Source organism: Pseudophryne corroboree, chromosome 2 (assembly GCF_028390025.1).
Source record: "Pseudophryne corroboree isolate aPseCor3 chromosome 2, aPseCor3.hap2, whole genome shotgun sequence".
Classification (NCBI taxonomy): Eukaryota; Metazoa; Chordata; class Amphibia; order Anura; family Myobatrachidae; genus Pseudophryne; species Pseudophryne corroboree.
Window position 1 is genome coordinate 348,444,930 of NC_086445.1, and position 24,783 is coordinate 348,469,712.

Sequence of the window (24,783 nt, forward strand, 5' to 3'; positions counted from 1 at the left end):
CCTTCGGATCTGTTAAAAGCAGAAACTCTACATTTGGTTGTCTAATCCGTCCTGGATACAGGAGTGATAGTGCCGGTGCCTCTGTCTCAGAGAGGCAGGGGATACTATTCTACTATTCAACGCGGTTTCTGGTTCCAAAGCGAATGGATCTTCCCGGCATATACTCAACCTCAAATCTTTGAACAAATTTGTGAGGGTGTTCAAATTCTGTATGGAAACTCTGCGCTCTATTGTACTGGCCTTGGAACGCAAGGACTATATGGTATCCCTGGATATACAGGATGCTTACCTACACATACCCATGTCGCATCAGCAATATCTACGGTTTGCTATTGGCATCCTTCATTATCAGATCCAAGCCTTGCCTTTCGGACTGACCACGGCTTCTCGGATCTTCACCAAGGTCAGGGCAGTCATGACGGCCCTTCTCCGCTGTCAGGGTATCAGGATCCTGCCGTATTTGGATGACTGGCAAAATCCCCAAAGGTTCTCCCTCGTCATCTGGAACTGATGGTCCAATTCCTACAAGCCCACGGGTGGCTCATCAACTGGAAGAAATCCTCACTAGTCCCTGCTCAGAGCATGGTGCACCTGGGGGCATTACTTGACACACACAACCAACGTTTGTTCTTGTCTCCAGAGAAGGTCCTGAAACTTCAGGACAGAATCAGATACTTCCTCTCTCGCCAAAGAGTGTTGATACACTCGGCGATGCAAGTACTAGGCCTCATGGTGTCGACTTTCGATATGGTAGAGTACACTCAATTTCATTCCCGCCCTTTGCAGAGGTTAATCCTTTCCAAATGGGACGGCCTGTCTCACCGGATCAGGACTCAAATCATCTCCTTGACTCCGGAGGTTCGTCTGTCACTGTGCTGGTGGCTACATGACCAACAGTTGAGCAGGGGCCGTCCCTTCTGGATCTCCACCTGGGTCCTCCTGACAACGTATGCCAGCCTGCGAGGTTGGGGTGCGGTGTTGGAGCAACACTCTCTCCAGGGTTGGTGGACCAGGGAGGAATCTCTCCTCCCGATAAACATTCTGGAATTGCGGGCAGTGTTAAATGCATTGACACTGGCCTTGCCTTTCGTACAGAACAGGCCTGTTCAAGTACAATCAGACAACGCCACCATGGTGGCGTACATATATCATCAAGGCGGCACTCGAAGCTGCATGGCAATGATGGAAGTGTCAAAAATTCTTCGATGGGCGGAACGCCATCTGCCAGCAATATCGGCAGTGTTCATTCCGGGGGTCCTCAACTGGGAAGCAGACTTCATCCGGAGGTCTTCCAACCCGGAGTCTTCATCCGGAGGTCTTCCAACTCCTTGTGGACAAGTGGGATCTACCAGATGTAGACCTGATGGTGTCTCGGCACAATCACAAGGTTGCGGTCTTCGGAGCAAGGACAAGGGATCCTCAAGCAGCGTTCGTGGATGCACTGGCAATTCCATGGATCTTTCGGCTGCCATACGTGTTCCCTCCAGTGTCACTCCTGCCCAGGGTGCTACGGAAGTTCAAGCAAGAAGGAGGAATACTGCTTCTAGTCACTCCAGCGTGGCCCAGACGGCATTGGTTCTCTGACCTGCAGGGTCTCTCGATCGAGCGTCCTCTTCTACTTCCTCAACGCCCAGACCTCATGTTTACCAGGACTTGGCAATACTGACTTTGACGGCGTGGCTCTTGAAGCTTCACTCCTGAGGGCCAAAGGATTTTTTGAGGCGGTTATTCAAACTATGTTGAAGGCTTGCAAACTGGCTTCTGCATTAATTTATTATAGGGTCTGGAATTCTTACTTCACCTGGTGTGGTGCTAAGAATTACGATGCATACAAGCTTAGTACGTCTAGACTTCTGGCTTTTTTGCAACAAGGCCTGGATTTAGGACTTCGTCTGGCCTCCCTCAAGGTTCACATTTCTGCCTTGTCGATGTGGTTTCAGTGAAAAGTTGTATCTATTCCTGATGTTCATACAGTCACTCAGGGCGTACTACGGATTCAACCTCCCTATGTCCCTCCTGTGGCTCCATGGGATCTGTCTGTTGTCCTTAATGCCCTTCAAGAGTCTCCGTTTGAACCTCTTGAGTCTGTGGACATTCAATGCCTTACGCTTAAGGTAATTTTTCTGTTGACTATTGCCTCTACTAGGAGGGTGTCTGACTTAGGCACTTTGTCCTGTCGTCCACCCTTTCTCATTTTTCACCATGACCGGGCAGTTCTTAGAACGTTATCTACATAAGGTGGTGTCAATTTTCCACCTTAACCAAGAGATTGTGGTTCCGGCCTTTATCTCTCCTGGTTTGTCCTCCAAAGAGCGGTCTTTGGATGTGGTACGGGCTCTCCGTATATATGTAGAAAGGACTGCCTCTATCAGGAGATCAGATTCTCTTTGTACTTTTTGGTTTTCACAAACATGGCTGGCCTGCGAATAAGCAGACCATGGCCAGATGGATTAGAATGGTGATTGCACAAGCTTATGTGCAGGCTATACTCCCAGCTCCTGCTGCTATCAAGGCCCATTCTACTCGGTCTGTTGGATCTTCTTGGGCGGCCCGCCGTGGCACGTCCGCTGAACACTTGTGCAAGGCGGCTACGTGGTTCTCAGTGAACACGTTCATCAGGTTCTATGCCTTTGATACGTCCGCCTCCCAGGATGCTTCCTTTGGACGCCGAGTTCTTGTGCCCGCTACAGTGCGTCCCCTCCCATGAGGAACTGCTTTAGGACATCCCTGATGTTATTCCCTGTGGAATACCAGTGTACCCTGCTGTAGAAAATGAGGTTTATGGTAAGACTTACCATTGTTAAATCTCTTTCTGCGAGGTACACTGGTTTCCACAGGGTGCCCACCCTGACTCACTTAGCTTCTTTGAGTTTGTATGGCATTAGCCTAGTCCCGTCTCCTGTCGTGAGAATGTGGGTCTGTGTGACTAACATCTACCGTCTTTCTTACCTGCTACTGCATTGGACTGGTTAACAAAACTGAGCTCCAGTGCCTGGAGGCGGAGCTATAGAGGAGGCGGTGCAGTGCATCCTGGGAACAGTCAAAACTTTAGCCTGTTGGTGCCTCGGATCAAGATCCAACTCTACACCCCGATGTTATTCCCTGTGGAAACCAGTGTACCTCGCAGAAAGAGATTTAACAATGGTAAGTCTTACCATAAATCTCCTTTTCTGTTTTTCTTTATTTTTTAAATGGATTTTAGGATATTTGATGAATCTCGGCCGGTGTTTAGGAAAAGGGGGGCGTTTTCCTGGAGTGGTGAGGCCAAGGACTGCGTCACGAGACGCGGTTTCCTTGGCCCCGCAAGCCACACTGTGACGGCAAGGCAGAGTAAGCTGAAACTTACAACCCCTTTGTCGCAGATGAACATCTAAACCGGTGGTTGCGATGTTCATCTGATTTGCGATCACATAAAAAATGCAGGCAGGAGGAGGTATGCACCTCCTCCTGCATTTGCATTGTTAAGGACGGCAAATGCATATTTGCAACCCTTAATGAATCAGGCCCTTAGTTTCTGATGCAGAGAAGTAAGACAGTTTGTATATAGTAACTTCAGTCAGCGAATGTACGGAAAGCTATTGCATGCAGATACGCAATTTCTGATACTTGCGACTCCTTATAAATGGATCATGATGTAGTTGAAGGTAATTTATGATGTAATATTCACCTTAATTGTTTTACCAATTGTAAATTATTGGTTATTAAATAAACTGATTAAAGATCTGTCAGCAATTCAGCATCATGCACTCATTTAGGATAGTGCGCCTGATTCAGAACAGCATGCAATACCCATGTCCACGTAGCTGAGCGATTTTTTAAAACTGTGCATGCGCTAAATGTGACTTTGCGTGTACACTCTGTGTAACAGGTGCATTACACACAGTGGGGGTCATTCCGACCTGATCGCTATTTTTTGTAACGCTGCGATCAGATAGTAGCCGCCTATGGGGGAGTGTATTTTCGCTTTGCAAGTGTGCGACCGCTTGTGCAGCCGAGCGGTACAAAAAAGTTTTGTGCAGTTTCTGAGTAGGTCTGAACTTACTCAGCCGCTGTTATCACTTCAGCCTGTCCGGTACCGGAATTGACGTCAGACACCCGCCCTGCAAACGCTTTGACACGCCTGCATTTTTCCAACCACTCCCTGAAAACGGTCAGTTGACACCCATAAACGCCTTTTTCCTGTCAATCTTCTTGTGATCGGCTGTGCGACTGCGCCAAGTAAATTTGCTATGAAGTTTGGATTTTTACTCACCGCTTTTTCTTCGCTCAGGCGATCGTAGTGTGATTGACAGGAAATGGGTGTTACTGGGCGGAAACAGGCCGTTTTATGGGCGTGTGGGAAAAAACGCTACCGTTTCCGGAAAAAACGCGGGAGTGGCTGGAGAAACGGAGGAGTGTCTGGGCGAACGCTGGGTGTGTTTGTGACGTCAAACCAGGAACGATAAGCACTGAACTGATCGCAGATGCCGAGTAAGTCTGAAGCTACTCTGAAACTGCTACGAGATGTGTAATCGCAATATTGCGAATCTTTCGTTCGCAATTTTAAGAAGCTAAGATTCACTCCCAGTAGGCGGCGGCTTAGCGTGTGCAATACTGCTAAAATCGCCTTGCGAGTGAACAACTCGGAATGAGGGCCCATATACAAGTCTTGCAGATCTTCCACACTGGGACGGGCGCCCAGCATCCTCTACGGACTAGGATAAAAAGATTTACCGGTAGGTTTAAAATCTTATTTTCTCTTACGTCCTAGAGGATGCTGGGGACTCCGTAAGGACCATGGGGTTTATACCAAAGCTCCCAATCGGGCGGGAGAGTGCGGATGACTCTGTAGCACCGACTGAGCAAATGCTAGGTCCTCATCAGCCAGGGTATCAAACTTGTAGAGTTTTGCAAAAGTGCTTGAACCCGACCAAGTTGCCGCTCGGCAAAGCTGTAATGCCGAGACGCCTCGGGCAGCCGCCCAAGAAGAGCCCACCTTCCTAGTGGAATGGGCCTTTACTGAATGTGGTAACGGCAATCCAGCCGTAACATAAGCCTGCTGAATCGTGTTACAGATCCAGCGAGCAATAGTCTGCTTTGAAGCAGCCGCGCCAATCTTGTTGGCTGCATACAGGACAAACAGAGCCTCTGTTTTCCTAATTCTAGCCGTCCTGGCTACATAAATCTTTAAGGCCCTGACTACATCCAGGGACATGGAATCCTCCAAGTCACTCGTAGCCACAGGCACCACGATAGGTTGGTTCATATGAAATGAAGACACCACCTTAGGTAAAAATTGAGGACGAGTCCTCAATTCTGCTCTATCCACATGAAAAATCAAGTAGGGGCTCTTGTGAGACAATGCCGCCAATTCAGACACCCGCCTTGCCGAAGCTATGGCCAATAACATGACCACCTTCCAGGTGAGAAATTTCAACTCAACCGTTTTAAGGGGTTCAAACCAGTGTGACTTAAAAAACTGTAACACCACGTTCAGGTCCCATGGCGCCACTGGGGCCACAAAAGGAGGCTGAATGTGTAGCACTCCCTTCACAAAAGTCTGGACTTCTGGAAGAGAAACCAATTCCTTCTGAAAGAATATCGATAAGGCCGAAATCTGTACCTTAACAGAGCCTAACTTCAGGCCCATATCCACTCCTGTCTGTAGAAAGTGGAGAAAACAGCCCAGGTAGAAATCTTCCGTAGGAGCATTCTTGGCTTCACACCAAGATACATACTTCCTCCAGATACGGTGATAATGTTTCGCCGTCACCTCCTTCCTAGCCTTTATTAGAGTAGATATGACCTCCTCCGGAATACCCTTCTCAGCTAGGATCCGGCGTTCAACCGCCATGCCGTCAAACGTAACCGCGGTAAGTCTTGGAATGTGCAGGGACCCTGCTGTAACAGGTCCTCCCTTAGCGGAAGAGGCCAAGGATCTTCTACGAGCATCTCCTGAAGATCCGAGTACCAGGCCCTTCGAGGCCAGTCTGGAACAATGAGTATTGTCTGTACTCTTTTCCGTCTTATGATCCTCAACACCTTTGTGATGAGAGGCAGAGGAGGAAACACATAGACCGACTGGAACACCCATGGCGTTACCAGAGCGTCTACTGCTATTGCCTGAGGGTCCCGGGACCTGGCACAGTACCTCCGAAGCTTCTTGTTGAGGCGTGACACCATCATGTCTATTTGAGGAACTCCCCAGAGACCTGTTATCTCTGTAAAGACTTCTTGATGAAGTCCCCACTTCCGTCCGTGGTTACCAGAACCCAGTCCTGAATGCCGAACCTGCGACCCTCTAGAAGGTGAGCACTTTGCAGCCACCGTAGGAGAGACACTCTGGCCCTGGGGGACAGTGATATTTTCTGATGTATTTGTAGATGGGACCCGGACCACTTGTCCAGAAGGTCCCATTGAAACGTCCTCGCATGGAACCTGCCGAAGGCAATGGCCTCGTACGCTGCCACCATTTTCCCCAGAACTCGAGTGCATTGATGAACTGACACTCTTTTTGGCTTTAGCAGGTCGCTGACCATGTTCTGGAGGTCCTGAGCTTTTTCCAACGGGAGAAAACCCTTCTTTCGTTCCATGTCTAGTATCATGCCTAGGAACGATAGTCGAGTTGTTGGAACCAACTGTGACTTTGGCAGATTGAGAATCCAACCGTGTTGCTGGAGCACTCTCAGAGAGAGTGACACGTTCTTCAGTAATCGATCTTTTGATCTCGCCTTTATCAGGAGATCGTCCAAGTAGGGATAATTGTGACTCCTTGCCTGCGCAGGATCACCATCATTTCCGCCATTATCTTGGTGAAAATCCTCGGGGCCGTTGAAAGCCCAAACGGCAACGTCTGAAACTGGAAATGACTATCCTGTACCGCGAATCTCAGGTACTCATGATGAGCGGGATATATGGGGACATGAAGGTAAGCATCCTTTATGTCCAGTGACACCATAAAATCCCCCCCTTCCAGGCTGGCTATTACAGCTCGGAGTGATTCCATCTTGAATTTGAAACGTTTCAAGTACAGATTTAGGGATTTTAGATTTAAAATGGGCCCAACCGAACCATCCGGCTTCGGGACCACAAAGAGGGTCGAATAGTACCCTTTTCCCTGTTGGCTCAGGGGAACCCCTATCATTGCTTGCTGTTGACACAGCGTTTGAATTGCAGCTAACACTACTTCCCGCTCTGGGGTAGAAGCTGGTATGGCCGACTTGAAAAATCGGCGTGGGGGCACCTCTTCGAATTCCAGCTTGTAGCCTTGGGAAACTATCTCCATCGCCCAAGGATCTACGTCTGACCGAACCCAGACCTGGCTGAAGAGTCGAAGGCGTGCCCCCACCGGTGCGGACTCCCGCAGGGGAGCCCCAGCGTCATGTGGTGGATTTTGTAGAAGCCGGGGAGGACTTCTGTTCCTGGGAACCCGCTGCGGCAGGTGTTCTTTTCCCTCTACCCTTACCTCTGGCAAGGAAGGAGGAGCCCCGACCTCTTCTGGGCTTTTGCGACCGAAAGGACTGCATCTGATACTGTGGAGTTTTCTTTTGCTGTTGGGGAACAAAAGGTAACAAGGTAGATTTACCTGCGGTAGCTGTGGAAACCAGGTCCGCGAGCCCATCCCCAAACAACACATCACCCTTATAGGGTAAAACCTCCATATGCTTTTTTGAATCCGCATCACCCGTCCATTGGTGGGTCCATAAGGATCGTCTCGCTGAAATAGCCATGGCATTGGCTCTGGAACCCAACAATCCAATGTCTATTTGAGCGTCTCTCATATATAAGACTGCGTCTTTAATATGTGCTAAAGTTAGCAAAATAGTATCCCTATCTAGGGTATCAAGGTCAGCTGACAGGGTATCTGTCCAAGCTGCAACTGCACTACTTACCCATACCGACGCAATTGCCGGTCTAAGTAAAGTACCAGTATGTGTATAAATAGACTTTAATGTAGACTCCTGCCTGCGGTCCGCAGGGTCCTTGAGGGCCGCTGTATCTGGAGACGGCAGCGCCACCTTTTTGGACAGGCGTGTTAGAGCCTTGTCCACTATGGGAGAGGATTCCCAACGTGCCCTGTCCTGTGTAGGGAAAGGGTACGCCATAAGAACCCTTTTGGGAATCTGCAGTCTCTTATCTGGAGATTCCCAAGCTTTTTCAAATAACTCATTAAGTTCATGAGATGGAGGAAAGTTTACCACAGGTTTCTTTTCCTTATACATGCGCACCCTCGTGTCGGGAACAGAGGGGTCGTTTGTGATATGCAAAACATCTTTAATTGCAATAATCATATACTGAAGAGTTTTTGCCACCCTAGGGTGCAATCTAGCATCATCATAGTCGACACTGGAATCAGAGTCCGTGTCGGTATCTGTGTCCACAATTTGTGACCAGGGATGCTTTTGAGACCCTGACGGGCCCTGTGAGTCGGTCCAATCCGTGGATTGACCCCCTGATTCTGGATTCTGCTTTGTCTAGCCTCTTATGCAATGATGTACACTTGCATTTAACATATGCCACATATCCATCCATACCGACGGGGACACACCACTCATATACTCCACCTCCTCCTTTGATAAGCCTTCCGCTTCAGACATGCCGACACGCACGTACTGACCCCCCACACACACAGGGATATAACTGAACGGGGACAATTCCCCAACCAGGCCCTTTGGAGAGACAGAGAGAGAGTATGCCAGCACACACCCAGCGCCAAACTAACACTGGAAAACCCAGATAGCGCTTTTATATATAATGCCAATGCTATTCCCACTCACTGCGCTTGAAATGTGCCCCCCTCCTCTTTTTTTCAGCCCTCTGATGCGTTCAGCAGGGGAGAGTCCGGGGAGCCAGCGTTCTCTGCAGCTTCTGTGGAGAAAATGGAGCTGGTTAGTGCTGAGAGATCAAGCTCCGCCCCCTCCAGCGGCGGGCTTCGGTCCCGCTTCAATATCATAAAAATGGCGGGGGATCGTCTATTTGCTGCCTCCGCAGCCTAATATATATATTTGTGCCAAAAACGAGGTTTATTGCTGCCCAGGGCGCCCCCGCTGCGCCCTGCACCCATCTGTGCCTGTGTGTGTTGTTTGGGAGCTGCGCGCTTACCTTATAAAGATCTGAAGTCTTCTGCCGCCTTGAAGTCTTCTTTTCTTCTCATACCCGGCTTCTATCTTCCGACTCTGCGAGGAGGACAGCGGCGCGGCTCCAGGACGAACCCCAGGGTGAGACCTGTGTTCCGACTCCCTCTGGAGCTAATGGTGTCCAGTAGCCTAAGAAGCAGATCCTATCATTTAAGTAGGTCTGCTTCTCTCTCCTCAGTCCCACGACGCAGGGAGTCTGTTGCCAGCAGTGCTCCCTGAAAATAAAAAACCTAACAAAATTATTTTACACAGAAAACTCAGGAGAGCTCCCTGTAATGCACCCTATCTCCTCTGGGCACAAGATCTAACTGAGGTCTGGAGGAGGGGCATAGAGAGAGGAGCCAGTGCACACTCATACTAAAAGTTCTTTATAGGTGCTCATGTCTCCTGCGGAGCCCGTCTATACCCCATGGTCCTTATGGAGTCCCCAGCATCCTCTAGGACGTAAGAGAAAAATAGCTAGCGTGCGATCAGGTCGGAATGACCCTGTGTACGCAGAAAGGCACTTTTGTGAATAAGGCAAGGGTATCCAAAATGTTGTAGAAAAGTTATGGACATCCCTGGGTGGTGAATTGGAGGTGGCCATGAATGCACAAACGGTACACTCAGTAGGCATGTCAATGCAAGTGGCTGCTTTCCTAGATGCACAGCCGTAGGCAAATGTGGCCATAGTCAGACTGAGAAATTGCACCTGCTATAGAGTAGTTGCAAGTTTTAGTGGTGCAACCGATGGTGGCATATAGATGTACAAGTAAGTATTACAGCTTGTATGGACTCTAAAAGTGGGCCTATCAGTCAGCACATTTGGCGGCACGGATGTACATAATGAAAAAAGTTTGGAGCAGCATTTGTATAAGGTCGAAGATGAGCAACCACCAATAGACGCTGCTGCATGGGCTTCTGTGTGCAATTCAGTCCCAGGGGAAAATGTAATAGCCTGTGAGATGTAGGCTGTTCGGGAATTCCTTGAAGTCTGCACATATTTTTTAAAGCGGCAATCATTTACAAGACAAAACCAAGTCAGTTTTGCCTTGCCAATTATTACCACTTTAAAAATACAGGCAGACTCGCAGGAATTCCCGAGCAGCCTGCATGTCGCAGGCTATTACAGTTTGCACAGAGCCATAACTAGTGGGGGGAGGGGGGCTATAAGGGGGCATGCGCCCCGGGTGCAGGATTTGAGGGGGTGCCAAGGAGTTACAGAGGAGCAGGGTTTTTTGTTTTGTTTTTACCAGCAGTGCTGTGTTGCTTCAGTGAGTCACAGACAGGTCCCAGGGCAATGTATCTGACCCACATGTCTGCCCGTAGCTGGCTCCGACGCTGTGCGGGTGAGCTCCAGTACCTGGGATCTCTCCTATGCTAGCTACTGTCTTAAACTCTCTTCTTTGCCATGCAGTGCTGCGACTAGCATGCGGTGTACCGTACATGCTATAGAAGCACACTGTACTCCCAGTTAGCAGTATCAACCTCTGCTTTGCCTCCCAGATGAGGGGATTTGGTGTAGCTGATAGGGGGATGTAGTGTAGTGTTGTAGTAGTGTACCATATAGGGTATGTAGTGTAGTAATGTATTGCAGTATATAGGGACATGTAGTGCACTGATGTGGTGTAGCAGATAAGGGGATGTAGTGTAGTGATGTAGTGCAGCATATAGGGTATGTACTGCAGTGCATAAGGGCAGGTAGTGTAGTGATGTTCAGCGTTTAGGGGATGTAGTATAGTGATGTAGTGCAGTGGATAGGGGAATGTAGGGCAGTGATGAAGTGTTATGATATAGTGCATTGTATGGGGACACACAGAGGAGCATGTAGTTGAACACGCTGGCCTGGCATGTGACACAGAGCATTTGAGACACATAGGGAAATATTGTCTAATAGTATCCATTTTTTATAATCTGATTATTTGAATCTGACAGGGTTTGTTTGGGGTTTTTTGTTTTGTTTTTGTTTGTTTTTTTGGGGGGAGGGGGGGGGGGGGGGGGAATTACTGCCTAGCCCCGGGTGGTGAAAATCCTAGTTTTGGCCCTGTTTTGCCACCAGTATATCTAAATGTGTGTTTGCGGCGGGTTTCATTTGTATTAGTTAGGTGACAACAAGCTGTGCCTGAAACAGATTTTTCCCATACAGAAACTTACATCAAGGACCACTCTATAACACAGTTGTTGTCCCTCACTGCAATGTACTTCAGTTTGTGTGTAGTCATAAGTGTTCTATTTTCATAAACATTTCTATTTTCTTAAGTGATTATCAATTTGAAGAAACCTTTACAGCCAATTCAAATGGATTACAAGCAAGTGGCATCAGAAATGTTCTCACTATGTTCACAGCTTGATGTTCTCATCAGAGGGGAAGTACAGCATGTGAGTACTGTGCATATAAGTATACAGCAATGTAAATAACATAATGTTGAGAATGATGCCAGTACACACCTCCCAACTGTCCCTCATTCAGCGGGACAGTCCCATTTTTCTCGGACTGTCCCGCTGTCCCACCCGCGCAGTATTCCACGGTGGGGGTGGGCAGTTAGGGAGCAGCGGGTAGCAGCAGGAGAATAGATACTGCTCGCATGCTCATGGCACCTACTCGGAGAATATGGAGAGTCTGGGGGCTGCCCAACATGTCTGAGTGCTGGGCACGCTGCCACAGTGACGAGAACGGGTGTGCCATGAAGCCCCACCCCTGTTCTCCGAGGCTTCGCTCCCATTGCGATTGCACGCGCTCCTTCGGTGTGCACAGGGTCCCACTCCCTGAACCAACAATGTTGGGAGGTATGCCAGTGTAATAGAAAAAAAAAACAAAACAGAAATTATTTGTCATTTCTCTGACGTCCTAAGTGGATGCTGGGACTCCGTAAGGACCATGGGGAATAGCGGCTCCGCAGGAGACTGGGCACAACTAAAGAAAGCTTTAGGACCACCTGGTGTGCACTGGCTCCTCCCTCTATGACCCTCCTCCAGACCTCATTTAGAATCTTGTGCCCGGCTGAGCTGGATGCACACTAGGGGCTCTCCTGAGCTCCTAGAAAAGAAAGTATATTTTAGGTTTTTTTATTTTCAGTGAGATCTGCTGGCAACAGACTCACTGCTACGAGGGACTAAGGGGAGAAGAAGCGAACCTACCTGCTTGCAGCTAGCTTGGGCTTCTTAGGCTACTGGACACCATTAGCTCCAGAGGGATCGAACACAGGGCCCGACCTCGATCGTCCGGTCCCGGAGCCGCGCCGCCGTCCCCCTTACAGAGCCAGAAGCAAGAAGATGGTCCTGAAAATCGGCGGCAGAAGACTTCGGTCTTCAACAAGGTAGCGCACAGCACTGCAGCTGTGCGCCATTGCTCCTCATGCACACCTCACACTCCGGTCACTGATGGGTGCAGGGCGCTGGGGGGGGGGCGCCCTGAGCAGCAATATTAACACCTTGGCTGGCAAAAAAAATCACAATATATAGTCCTAGAGGCTATATATGTGAAAAATACCCCTGCCAGAGATCCATAAAAAAGCGGGAGAAGTCCGCCGAAAAAGGGGCGGGGCTATCTCCCTCAGCACACTGGCGCCATTTTTCCCTCACAGCTCCGCTGGAAGGATCGCTCCCTGCAGTTTCAAGACTACAAAGGGTAAAAAAGAGAGGGGGGGCACTAAATTTAGGCGCAGCAGTATATATATAAGCAGCTATAAGGGAAAATCACTCAGTTATAGTGTTCATCCCTGTGTTATATAGCGCTCTGGTGTGTGCTGGCATACTCTCTCTCTGTCTCCCCAAAGGGCTTTGTGGGGTCCTGTCCTCTGTCAGAGCATTCCCTGTGTGTGTGCGGTGTGTCGGTACGGTTGTGTCGACATGTTTGATGAGGAGGCTTATGTGGAGGCGGAGCAGATGCCGATAAATGTGATGTCACCCCCTGCGGGGCCGACACCTGAGTGGATGGATAGGTGGAAGGTATTTACCGACAGTGTCAACTCCTTACATAAAAGGCTGGATGACGTAACAGCTGTGGGACAGCCGGCTTCTCAGCCCGCGCCTGCCCAGGCGTCTCAAAGGCCATCAGGGGCTCAAAAACGCCCGCTACCTCAGATGGCAGACACAGATGTCGACACGGAGTCTGACTCCAGTGTCGACGAGGTTGAGACATATACACAATCCACTAGGTACATCCGTTGCAGGATCTCGGCAATGAAAAATGTGTTACACATTTCTGACATTAACCCAAGTACTACAAAAAAAAAAAGGGGGTTTATGTTTGGGGAGAAAAAGCAGCCAGTGTTTTGTTCCCCCATCAGATGAGTGAATGAAGTGTATGAAGAAGCGTGGGTTCCCCCGATAAGAAACTGGTAATTTCTAAAAAGTTACTGATGGCGTACCCTTTCCCGCCAGAGGATAGGTCACGTTGGGAGATATCCCCTAGGGTGGATAAGGCGCTCACACGTTTGTCAAAAAAGGTGGCACTGCCGTCTTAGGATACGGCCACTTTGAAGGAGCCTGCTGATAAAAAGCAGGAGGCTATCCTGAAGTCTGTATATACACACTCAGGTACTATATTGAGACCTGCAATTGCCTCAGCATGGATAGTGCTGCTACAGTGTGGTCTATTACCCTGTCAGGACAGGGATACTATTTTGCTAACCATAGAGCATATTAAAGACGTCGTCTTATATATGAGGGATGCACAGAGGGATATTTGTCGGCTGGCATCCAGAATTAATGCAATGTCCATTCTGCCAGGAGGGTATTAGGGACCCGGCAGTGGACAGGCGATGCTGACTTTAGAAGGCACATGAAGATTCTGCCTTATAAGGGTGAGGAATTGTTTGGGGATGGTCTCTGGGACCTCGTATCCACAGCAACAGCTGGGAAAGAAAATTTTTTACCTCAGGTTTCCTCACAGCCTAGGAAAGCACCGTATTATCAGGTACAGTCCTTTCGGCTTCAGAAAAGCAAGCGGGTCAAAGGCGCTTCCTTTCTGCACAGAGACAAGGGAAGAGGGAAAAAGCTGCACCAGACAGCCAGTTCCCAGGATCAAAATTCTTCCCCCGCTTCCTCTGAGTCCACCGCATGACGCTGGGGCTCCACAGGTGGAGCCAGGTGCGGTGGGGGCGTGTCTCGGGAACTTCAGCGACCAGTGGGCTCGCTCACAGGTGGATCCCTGGGTTCTGCAAGTAGTATCACTGGGATACAAGCTGGAGTTCGAGGAGACTCCCCCTCGCCGTTACCTCAAATCAGCCTTGCCTGCTGCCCTCGAGGGGAGGTAGTACTGGCGGCAATTCACAAGCTGTACTCCAGCAGGTGATAATCAAGGTACCCCTCCTTCAACAAGGCCGGGGTTACTATTCCACAATGGTTGTGGTACCGAAAGCAGACGGTTCGGTGAGACCCATTCTAAAATTGAAATCCTTGAACACTTATATACGAAGGTTCAAGTTCAAAATGGAATCTCTCAGGGCGGTTATTGCAAGCCTGGACGAAGGGGATTACATGGTATCACTGGACATCAAGGATGCTTACCTACATTGTCCCCATTTACCCTCCTCACCAGGAGTACCTCAAAATTGTGGTACAGGACTGTCATTACCAATTCCAGAGGTTGCCGTTGGTCTGTCCCCGGCACCGAGGGTATTTACCAAGGTAATGGCCAAAATGATGATACTCCTTCGAAAAAAGGGAGTTATAATTATCCCGTACTTGGACGATCTCCTTATAAAGGCGAGGTCCAGGGAGCAGTTGTTGGTTGGAGTAGCACTATCTCATGAAGTGCTACTACAGCACGGCTGGATTCTGAATATTCCAAAGTCGCAGCTGGTTCCTACGACGCGTCTACTGTTCCTGGGTATGGTTCTGGACACAGAACAGGAAAAAGTGTTTCTCCCGGAGGAGAAGGCCAAGGAGTTGTCATCTCTAGTCAGAGACCTCCTAAAACAAATACAGGTGTCGGTGCATCAATGCACGCGAGTCCTGGGAAAGATGGTAGCTTCTTACGAAGAAATTCCATTCGCCAGGTTCCATGCAAGGATCTTCCAGTGGGATCTGTTGGACAAGTGGTCCGGGTCGCATCTTCAGATGCATCGGCTGATAACCCTGTCTCCAAGGGCCAGGGTGTCGCTGTTGTGGTGGCTGCAGAGTGCTCATCTTCTAGAGGGCCGCAGATTCGGCATACAGGACTGGGTCCTGGTGACCACGGATGCCAGCCTCCGAGGCTGGGGGGCAGTCACACAGGGAAGAAACTTCCAAGGACTATGGTCGAGTCAGGAGACTTCCCTACACATAAATATTCTGGAACTAAGGGCCATTCACAATGCCCTAAGTCAGGCTAGACCCCTGCTTCAACACTAGCCGGTGCTGATCCAGTCAGACAACATCACGGCGGTCGCCCATGTAAACCAACAGGGCAGCACAAGAAGCAGGATGGCGATGGCAGAAGCCACAAGGATTTTCCGATGGGCGGAAAATCATGTGTTAGCACTGTCAGCAGTGTTCATTCCCGGAGTGGACAACTGGGAAGCAGACTTTCTCAGCAGGCACGACCTCCACCCGGGAGAGTGGGGACTTCATCCAGAAGTCTTCCAAATGATTGTACACCATTGGGAAAGGCGACAGGTGGACATGATGGCGTCCCGCCTCAACATAAAGCTAAAAAGATATTGCGCCAGGTCAAGGGACCCTCAGGCGATAGCTGTGGACGCTCTGGTAACACCGTGGGGGTACCAGTCGGTGTATGTGTTCCCTCCTCTGCCTCTCATACCCAAGGTACTGAGAATAATAAGAAGGAGAGGAGTAAGAACTATACTCGTGGTTCTGGATTGGCTAAGAAGAGCTTGGTACCCAGAACTTCAAAAAATGATCTCAGAGGACCCATGGCCTCTGCCGCTCAGACAGGACCTGCTGCAGCAGGGGCCCTGTCTGTTCCAAGACTTACCGCGGCTGCGTTTGACGGCATGGCGGTTGAACGCCGGATCCTGAAGGAAAAGGGCATTCCGGAGGAAGTCATCCCTACGCTGATTAAAGCTAGGAAAGAAGTGACCGCAAACCATTATCACCGCATATGGCGAAAATATGTTGCGTGGTGTGAGGTCAGGAAGGCCCAACTGAGGAATTTCAGCTGGGCAGTTTTCTGCACTTCCTACAGTCAGGGGTCTAAAATTGGGTTCCATTAAGGTCCAGATTTCGGCTCTGTCGATTTTCTTCCAGAAAGAACTGGCTTCACTGCCTGATGTTCAGACATTTGTTAAGGGAGTGCTGCATATTCAGCCCCTTTTTTGCCTCCAGTGGCACCTTGGTATCACAATGTGGTGTTGGATTTCCTAAAGTCACATTGGTTTGAGCCACTAAAAACCGTGGATTTGAAATATCTCACGTGAAAAGTGGTCATGCTGTTGACCTTGGCTTCGGCCAGGCGTGTGTCAGAATTGGCGGCTTTGTCATATAAAAGCCCTTATCTGATTTTCCATATGGATAGGGCAGAATTGAGGACTCGTCCCCAGTTTCTCCCTAAGGTGGTATCAGCTTTTCATTTGAACCAACCTATTGTAGTGCCTGCAGCTACTAAGGACTTGGAGGATTCCAAGTTTTTGGACGTAGTCAGGGCCCTGAAAATTTATGTTTCCAGGACAGCTAGTGTCAGGAAAACTGACTCGCTATTTATCCTGTATGCACCCAACAAGCTGGGTGCTCCTGCTTCAAAGCAGACTATTGCTAGCTGGTTTTGTAGTACGATTCAGCTTGCACATTCTGCGGCTGGACTGCCGCATCCTAGATCAGTGAAAGCCCATTCCACGAGGAAGGTGGGCTCTTCTTGGGCGGCTGCCCGAGGGGTCTCGGCTTTACAACTTTGCCGAGCAGCTACTTGGTCGGGGTCAAACACATTGCTAAATTTTACAAGTTTGATACCCTGGCTGAGGAGGACCTAGAGTTTGCTCATTCGGTGCTGCAGAGTCATCCGCACTCTCCCGCCCGTTTGGGAGCTTTGGTATAATCCCCATGGTCCTTACGGAGTCCCAGCATCCACTTAGGACGTCAGAGAAAATAAGATTTTACTCACCGGTAAATCTATTTCTCGTAGTCCGTAGTGGATGCTGGGCACCCATCCCAAGTGCGGATTGTCTGCAATACTTGTATATAGTTATTGTTAACTAAAGGGTTATTGTTGAGCCATCCGTTGAGAGGCTCAGTTATATTTCATACTGTTAACTGGGTATAGTATCACGAGTTATACGGTGTGATTGGTGTGGCTGGTATGAGTCTTACCCGGGATTCAAAATCCTTCCTTATTGTGTCAGCTCTTCCGGGCACAGTATCCTAACTGAGGTCTGGAGGAGGGTCATAGAGGGAGGAGCCAGTGCACACCAGGTGGTCCTAAAGCTTTCTTTAGTTGTGCCCAGTCTCCTGCGGAGCCGCTATTCCCCATGGTCCTTACGGAGTCCCAGCATCCACTACGGACTACGAGAAATAGATTTACCGGTGAGTAAAATCTTATTTTAAGCTGGGTACACACCTATACAATGCCCTTGCAGATCATAAAATTCACAACCTCTTAGTGAGATATTGTAAGAGTATGTACAAACCCACAATCACATTTTAGCTCAACAAAACAGTTCTCGTCTGCTAGTTTGGGGACTGATTCATGTTTGTAAGTAAAGCAAAAAAAGCAAGCACCTGGGCAAAACCATGTTGCACTGCAGGTGGGTCAGATGTAACATGTGCAGAGAGTTAGATTTGGATGGACTGTGTTCAAACTGCAATCTAAATTGCAGTGTAAAAATAAAGCTGTCTAATGTTTGAGGGCTACATGCAAAAACAGACAGTATTTACCATGCACAGAAAAAAAAATATAACCCACCCAAATCTAAATCTCTCTGTTACATCAGCCCCACCTGCAGTGCAAGATGGTTTTGCCCAGTTGTGTACTTTTTCACTTTACTTACAAACATGAATCGTGCCCTTGGCTTTATGTTCATCCTAATATTATTGCAACAAGATGGTACAGTGTCTAGTGTACACACTACCAATCAATCTGTTCAATACTTCTGCCGATGAGCTTCATGTTTCATAGCCAAATAGCTGTTGAGTATGTAAAGTCCTTCCTGCAGAATCTTTTGAGATGAGGAACACTGTTCAGAAGGAAGATCTTAATAGTGTGTATGCATTAATAAGAATATTCATCATCAGTAAAACTGTAAGAACAATCGCATCCAAGTATGATTGTTTGCGCCCGACTTTAGAAATACTGCACTGAATTATCATTCATAAGCATAGACATCACTGAGGAAACCATTATCAATGTTATTGAGATACTGTATCAGTGTGTTGCAGACTCATCTAGCTCAGAGCGTACAGGTCATTACTGAAAACCATCTGCATGCAGTTATACAAGGCGACCTTATCAACACCCAGGGCCAAATGTAATAGAGTTTCAGAAAGTGAGAGATTTGGTAAGATTTTGCAGGGTTTTTTTTTAAAGTGGCAATCATTTACACAGCAAGATCAACCTGGTTTTGCAGTGTAAATGATTGCCACTTAAAAAAAAAAACCCTGAAAAACCTTACCAAATGTCTCACTTTCTGAAACTCTCACTCTATTACATTTGGCCCCAAAACTTAAATCTTTCAGTTGCAATGTTTAACATTCAATGGTAAAATCAGTGGCGGATCTTGCCACGGGCAAGCGGTACTTTTGCCCAGGGCGCCGCCTTCCGGAGGGCGTCGGCGCCATCCGGAAGGCGCCGCACCAGGGCAAGATCCGCCACTGTGCCCCCCGCAGTGCCCCGCTGTGCCCCCCCACTTTGAAGGGAACCAGACGCGTAGCGTCTAGTTTCCCTTCATTGAGAGGACCTTAGTTGTGCGGTCTAGTGTGCGCTACGGTCTAGTTTCCCTTCATGTAGAGGACCTTTGCTGTGCGGTGCGCGATGACGTCATCGCGCACCGCACAGCATAGTGGCACAGACACTAGGGGTCATAATTGACCTCTAGTGTCTATGCTGTTCTATGGGAGAGACGTAATAACGTCTCTCCCATAGATCGAGGAGAGGAGAAGAGTGGCGCCGCCGGCGGAGGAGGTCTGCAGCGGTCTGGATCAGGAACGGGGATGGTAAGTATACTTTTTTTTATTTTATTTTTTCTTTCAGCGTCGCTACAGGGGGCATAAATGGGGGCGTAACTGACCACGCCCCCATTTGAAGCCACGCCCCTATACTTTGCCCGGGACGCCACAAGGCCAAGAACCGGCTCTGGGTAAAATGTGCCTGTCACCTGCATGTACAGTATAGCGTATACAGTCATCGTGTTGGTTGATTCAGTATTCAGACCATTGTTTTACTGACAACTAATAATTAGCATTTCTGAAGTACACATTAATCTGATATCGAATTTATTATTAAATATTATTGCAGCATATATCAGTGCGGCTATACACAGTGGGGAATGTGTGTCTGGAGAATCCTTTGGACACTCCAGGCAGCACTGAAGCAGCCCTACTGGCTGCAGGGTGCCACTGCAGGCTAGCTAGATGCAAGGGCTTTGGGGCAGTGATGGTGATGCCCCCAGAGCCCTGCACCCTAGGTTCCGGCACCGCTCAAACACCTCTCCCGGTGGCCCTGTCTAACATTATTGTCATTTCAGAACCAACTTTACTCCAGTGTTTTTAAAATACAAATGTGATGCTAATATTGACTCATTTGGTTTCTTGCTGGTAATAAAAAAAAATATGGCCCAAATGTTCATAAAAAATAAAAATAACAGCGCTTGAAGATTGTGATAGTTTCATCTCATTATCCATTTGGTTTATAGGGAGGGACAATAATTTATATAGCCCTTAGGTTACATTTTAGGTATTATATTAAATACAACACAAGGTATAACATTTCCTGAGCTGTGACGTATGCTGTAGCTGACTCGGTGTATTAGTTATGGGACAATATGTGCTGTTTCAACAAAATCTATCTGGGTACACACTGAAGCGAAAGGGATTCGTTCCGACATAGGAAAGAATCCTACTCAGCCCGAATTGCACCTACACACTGGGGAGACTTTAATGAAGGACGGAACTTAACATAACACAGGACGCTAGCGACGGACGCTTGGTTTGATGTGCAGCACATCCATCCAAGTGTCTGTCACATATGACCACGGGAGCGCACAGTCTTGGGTACACACTGAGCGATGTAAGCGATATGTTGCTCCAAAACGGCGTTTTGGAGCGACATCACTCCAGTGTGTACTCAGCTTTAGAATACATATAGACATTTTTAGCTTAAAAAAAATAAAGAGAAAAATGTAGTGAGTGATGGAGCTGACATTAGACACAGTCCCCAACATAGAAAAAGTGTCCCAACTGGAACATAAAAATTGTATACACTTTATGAGAGGGAATATGTACAACTTTATCACAACTCTAAATTCACTGCTTGTAATTGTATTTTATTTAACACCATCTACCTTTGTGACCAGTTACAGGAACATGTTGCAGATAATACATGCCTTGGAGAGTCTGACATATTTCAAGCATTAGGTGAGCTATGTAACAGAAAAAACTACATTGTACATTTCAAATAAAATGAATTGTCTATTTTTTATCTTTCTAAAACAAAAATAGTTGAATCCATTTCAAATGCAATTTTTGTATTTGAACAAATCAAGAAACAGTGAACAATTAGCAGTTTTTCCAATCCATGGGGGTAATTCAGATCTGATCGCAGCAGCAAATTTGTTAGCAGTTGGGCAAAACCATGTGCACTGCAGGGGGGGCAGATATAACATATGCAGAGAGATAGATTTGGGTGGGTTATTTGCTTTTCTGTGCAGGGTAAACACTGGCTGCTTTATTTTTACACTGTAATTTAAATTTCAGTTTGAACACCCCTCGCCCAAATCTAACTCTCTCTGCCCATGTTATATCTGCCCCCCCCTTGCAGTGCACATGGTTTTGCCCAACTGCTAACAAATTTGCTGCTGCGATAAGATCTGAATTAGGCCCCATGTTCTGAATGGTCAAAGAAATGGCAGAGCCTCTGGTATGATTACACAGACCAGTGCAGGCACAAGCAGAAGCCCCTTTACGAAGATACAACCATAAACAGAAGAAAAATCACAGAAGTAACAGGAACACTTATAAAAAAAATAAATAAAATAAAAATCAAATTCGAAACTAGAGTTATGCATGGCAAAGCAGAAGAGCAAATATCCAGGTGAATGTAGGACAGAATAGCAGATTGAACAGCAGGGTAAGGCAGATATTACGTGTAATGGCCCTTAAGTAATGGACAGGTATGTTCCTAGAAACAAATTGCGTTAAACTCAGAGTGGCTGATGTGGAGTAAGACAACCGTTTGCGCTGCGTAAGACCAGACAAACCATTCTGCACAAGACCAGTAAAGAGACCACATTCTAATATGCAGATGTCCATGAAGTTGACACTCGGAGAGGCGGGATGGTGGGCACTAACGGATGCAGAGTACAGCTGGGATGTGTTAGCTTAAAGCAGACCTGCACACCGATGCATACTTGAATGAAAAGTGCAACAATGATCTCAAGGTTTGCAAACCTGAGGATATAAAGGCAGCAAATGAGATACAAGTACAGTAGTTAGTCAACAGATGAAATAAAATGCCAGAAGCATCGGCTACCACTGATGAACCCTGAGAACTACATATGCATACAAACACCTCGCCAATCAGAAAAAAGGAGGATCTGGTACTCACTTGTATGATGTTAGAATCTAGGTTTCATTTATTGTAATAAAGTAACATTAAATCACTCATACATGATTTTCATCATCACTCATATATGATTTTCATCAGATACCCCTGTTGATTGAAATGGTTGTCGATTTTTGCTTAATTTCTAAGCAATCTGACCAGATTGATTAGAAATGAAGCACACATCGCTCCGTGTGTATGCCCCATAGCGCCAGTTCTAGATTGGCCATCGCACTGTGTGCTGAGCGAAAGGGGGGGGGGGGGGGGGGGAGACGTGTGCTGAGCGTTCTGTGATAGATCGCTCAGCACACATCTCCCCATATGTACCCCCCTTTAATTACTAGAAATAAAACTGCGTACCACAAAGATTTACAAAGAGTAGTGTAAATAGGCCCTATCGCAGCAGCAAAATTGTTCTCTAATGGGCAAAACCATGTGCACTGCAAGGGGGGGGGGGCAGATATAACATGTGCAGAGAGAGTTAGATTTGGGTGGGTGGTGTTCAAACCGAAATCTAAATTTCAGTGTAAAAATAAAGCAGCCAGTATTTACCCTGCACAGAAACCCACTCAAATCTAACTCTCTCTGCACATGTTATACTTGCCCCACCTACAGTGCACATGGTTTTCCCCATTAGAGAACAATTTTGCTGCTGTGATCAGGTCTTAATTAGGACCAGTGTCAATGGGCTTCCTGTCTGTTACCCCCAGGTAGTGAAACCCTCAGTAAAGCCCTGACACACCTTTATTGGCCTTTACAGGTGCAAGCACTAATTAGCCTGATCTCAGGCTGAAAGCTTGAATACCTGATATGGGCCTAATGGATGGAGCCTCTCCTCTCTCTCCATCCACAATCCCAGGAACCCTTAACTGGCTTTTACTAAAGCCCAAAACATCTATTCAGTCTGTTTTGCAATCACAAACATTTTCCTGGGGTTTTAAATAATAATACTATCTATCTATCTATCTATCTATCTATCTATCTATCTATCTATCTATCTATCTATCTATCGGTACCGTGCCTCATCTCATAGTGTCTGGGGCTGAATGAGGGGATAAGAAGAAAATACCTACTTTTTTTGTTAAATTAACCCGATTTAGCCTTAAAACAACTCCAATTTACCCTAAAAATATGTGCATTAACCTGGAGTGTTAACAACTAAAAGGAATAAAAACATCCCCACTAACCACACTTGTAGGGAAGCCTTTGTTTTAAATATACTAGGTGTCTCTCATTTTGTCACCTGGGTTTTTATGCTGTATGTTGCCTCATTTACTTTAAAGTTGCATACACCAATGTGTGATGTTTGTTGCTTAGGTTTGCTATGACCTGTAATTATGTTACATGTAAGTTACTTTAACAACCCCAAAAAGAACACATTGTAGTGTTTCACTTCCAATTTTAGGTTCACAACTCGTTGACAGAATGAAAGACTGTTTAATCCACTTACCGGAGCCAACACCATGCCTAGAGGTAACTATCTAATGAATACAGTAAATCATTGAACTAGACTATTTTTTATAACGTACATGTCATAAAGAAGATCTCCATTTTCTGCAGGACTATCTTGACACTTCAGGGTTATCAGTCCTTTTCCCAAGGGTTGAGATATACATAATACATGAGAGACCTGTTGATATTTTGGAGCGTCCTCCAATGGATGGTAAGAGGCAATGAGACATCATTTGTATATATTACATGTGCAGTTACTACAAAATTACTAATATACAACTGAACTGCTCACTAAATTATAAAATGTAGGAATAACTATATGTAGTACATAACAAGCTTCAATGGATTTGTCTGGAAGGTGCAACAATAGAAAGCAAGGAAGACTTGCAAACCTGATGATATAAAAGCAGCAGGTGAGAGATGGTTACATGGGAAGTCAGTAGATGAGATGAAATGCCAGAAGTATTGGCATCGTATGATGACACCTGGATAAACAAAGCTTTTACATGCATTTTTTTAATTCTAGTAAAAGCATGTAACATGGATGTTAGGGAAACACACCGGCTTCAGTGGTACTATATCCACTAGCATTTGAACATTGCACATGCAATTTCACTGTCATGGAACACAATGCCAATGGGTAAGGCCATAAAGCAACTTGGGCTTGAATTTGATTTTATATGTAATGTGGGGTTGGTTTTCCCGAGCGCTGGCATACCGTAGTACACCCAGTCTGTTCACCTGCTTGTTGTTTCAGATATATTGCAGGATGATGCCTGTAATACCGTCAGGACATCACATCACACCAGACCCTCAGCATCCCACCCCTCCTTTCCCTGACCACCTCTCCCCCTCCATCTTACCAGCTCTGACTTCTTTTTCCGCTGTATTTGGAGATGAAGTCATGGTCCTTATCCGGTAGCTCTCTCCTTCTGCCGGTTTCCATCTTGCCCACCTCCTCAATATCTCCCTCTCATCAGGCACTGCCCACTCTGCCTTCAAGGATGCCCTTGTCTCCCCCATTCTTAAAAAAAAAACTACCCTTGAGCCTAACACTCTCTCCAACTACTGACCCATCTCTCTCCTCCCTTTTGTCTCTAAACTCCATGAGTGTATTGTCTACAACCGCTGACTTTCTTTCTTCCCATTCCCTGCTTGACCAATTTTAGCCTAGCTTTTGTCCTTACCACTCTATTGCCAAATCCAAGAGCCACTACTCTTTGCTTATGCTGCTTGATCTCTCGCTGCTTTTGACACTGTGGACCACCCTCTCCTCCTGCAAATCATTTGCTCCATTGATCTGCATGATACTGCCCTCTACTGGCTGTAAACCTAGCTCTCTAACTGCTCCTTCTCTGTCTCCTCTCATGACTCCATCTACCAGTAGCTGTCCCCCAAGGTTCTGTTCTTGGACCTCTTCTTTTCTCTGTTTATACAACCTCTTTCATTCGTTCTTTTGACTTCCAATATCATCTCTACACTGATGATACTCAAATCTACTTTTTCCTCCTCTGACCTCTCCCCTTCTCTCCTCCCTCTTATCTC

At 47.2% G+C, this 24,783-nt stretch overlaps 1 protein-coding gene across 3 annotated transcripts in view; it reads left to right on the plus strand.

Moving 5' to 3' along the window:
* Positions 1 to 24,783, plus strand: part of LOC135019241 (uncharacterized) — an 86,166-nt gene that overhangs the window by 27,206 nt on the left and 34,177 nt on the right. For all 3 annotated transcript variants that reach the window (XM_063953086.1, XM_063953087.1, XM_063953085.1), the window contains exons 2-5: positions 11,356 to 11,474; positions 20,540 to 20,600; positions 23,192 to 23,259; positions 23,347 to 23,449. In XM_063953086.1, the coding sequence (XP_063809156.1) occupies positions 11,356 to 11,474; positions 20,540 to 20,600; positions 23,192 to 23,259; positions 23,347 to 23,449 (351 nt within the window). The remainder of the gene's footprint in view (positions 1 to 11,355; positions 11,475 to 20,539; positions 20,601 to 23,191; positions 23,260 to 23,346; positions 23,450 to 24,783) is intronic.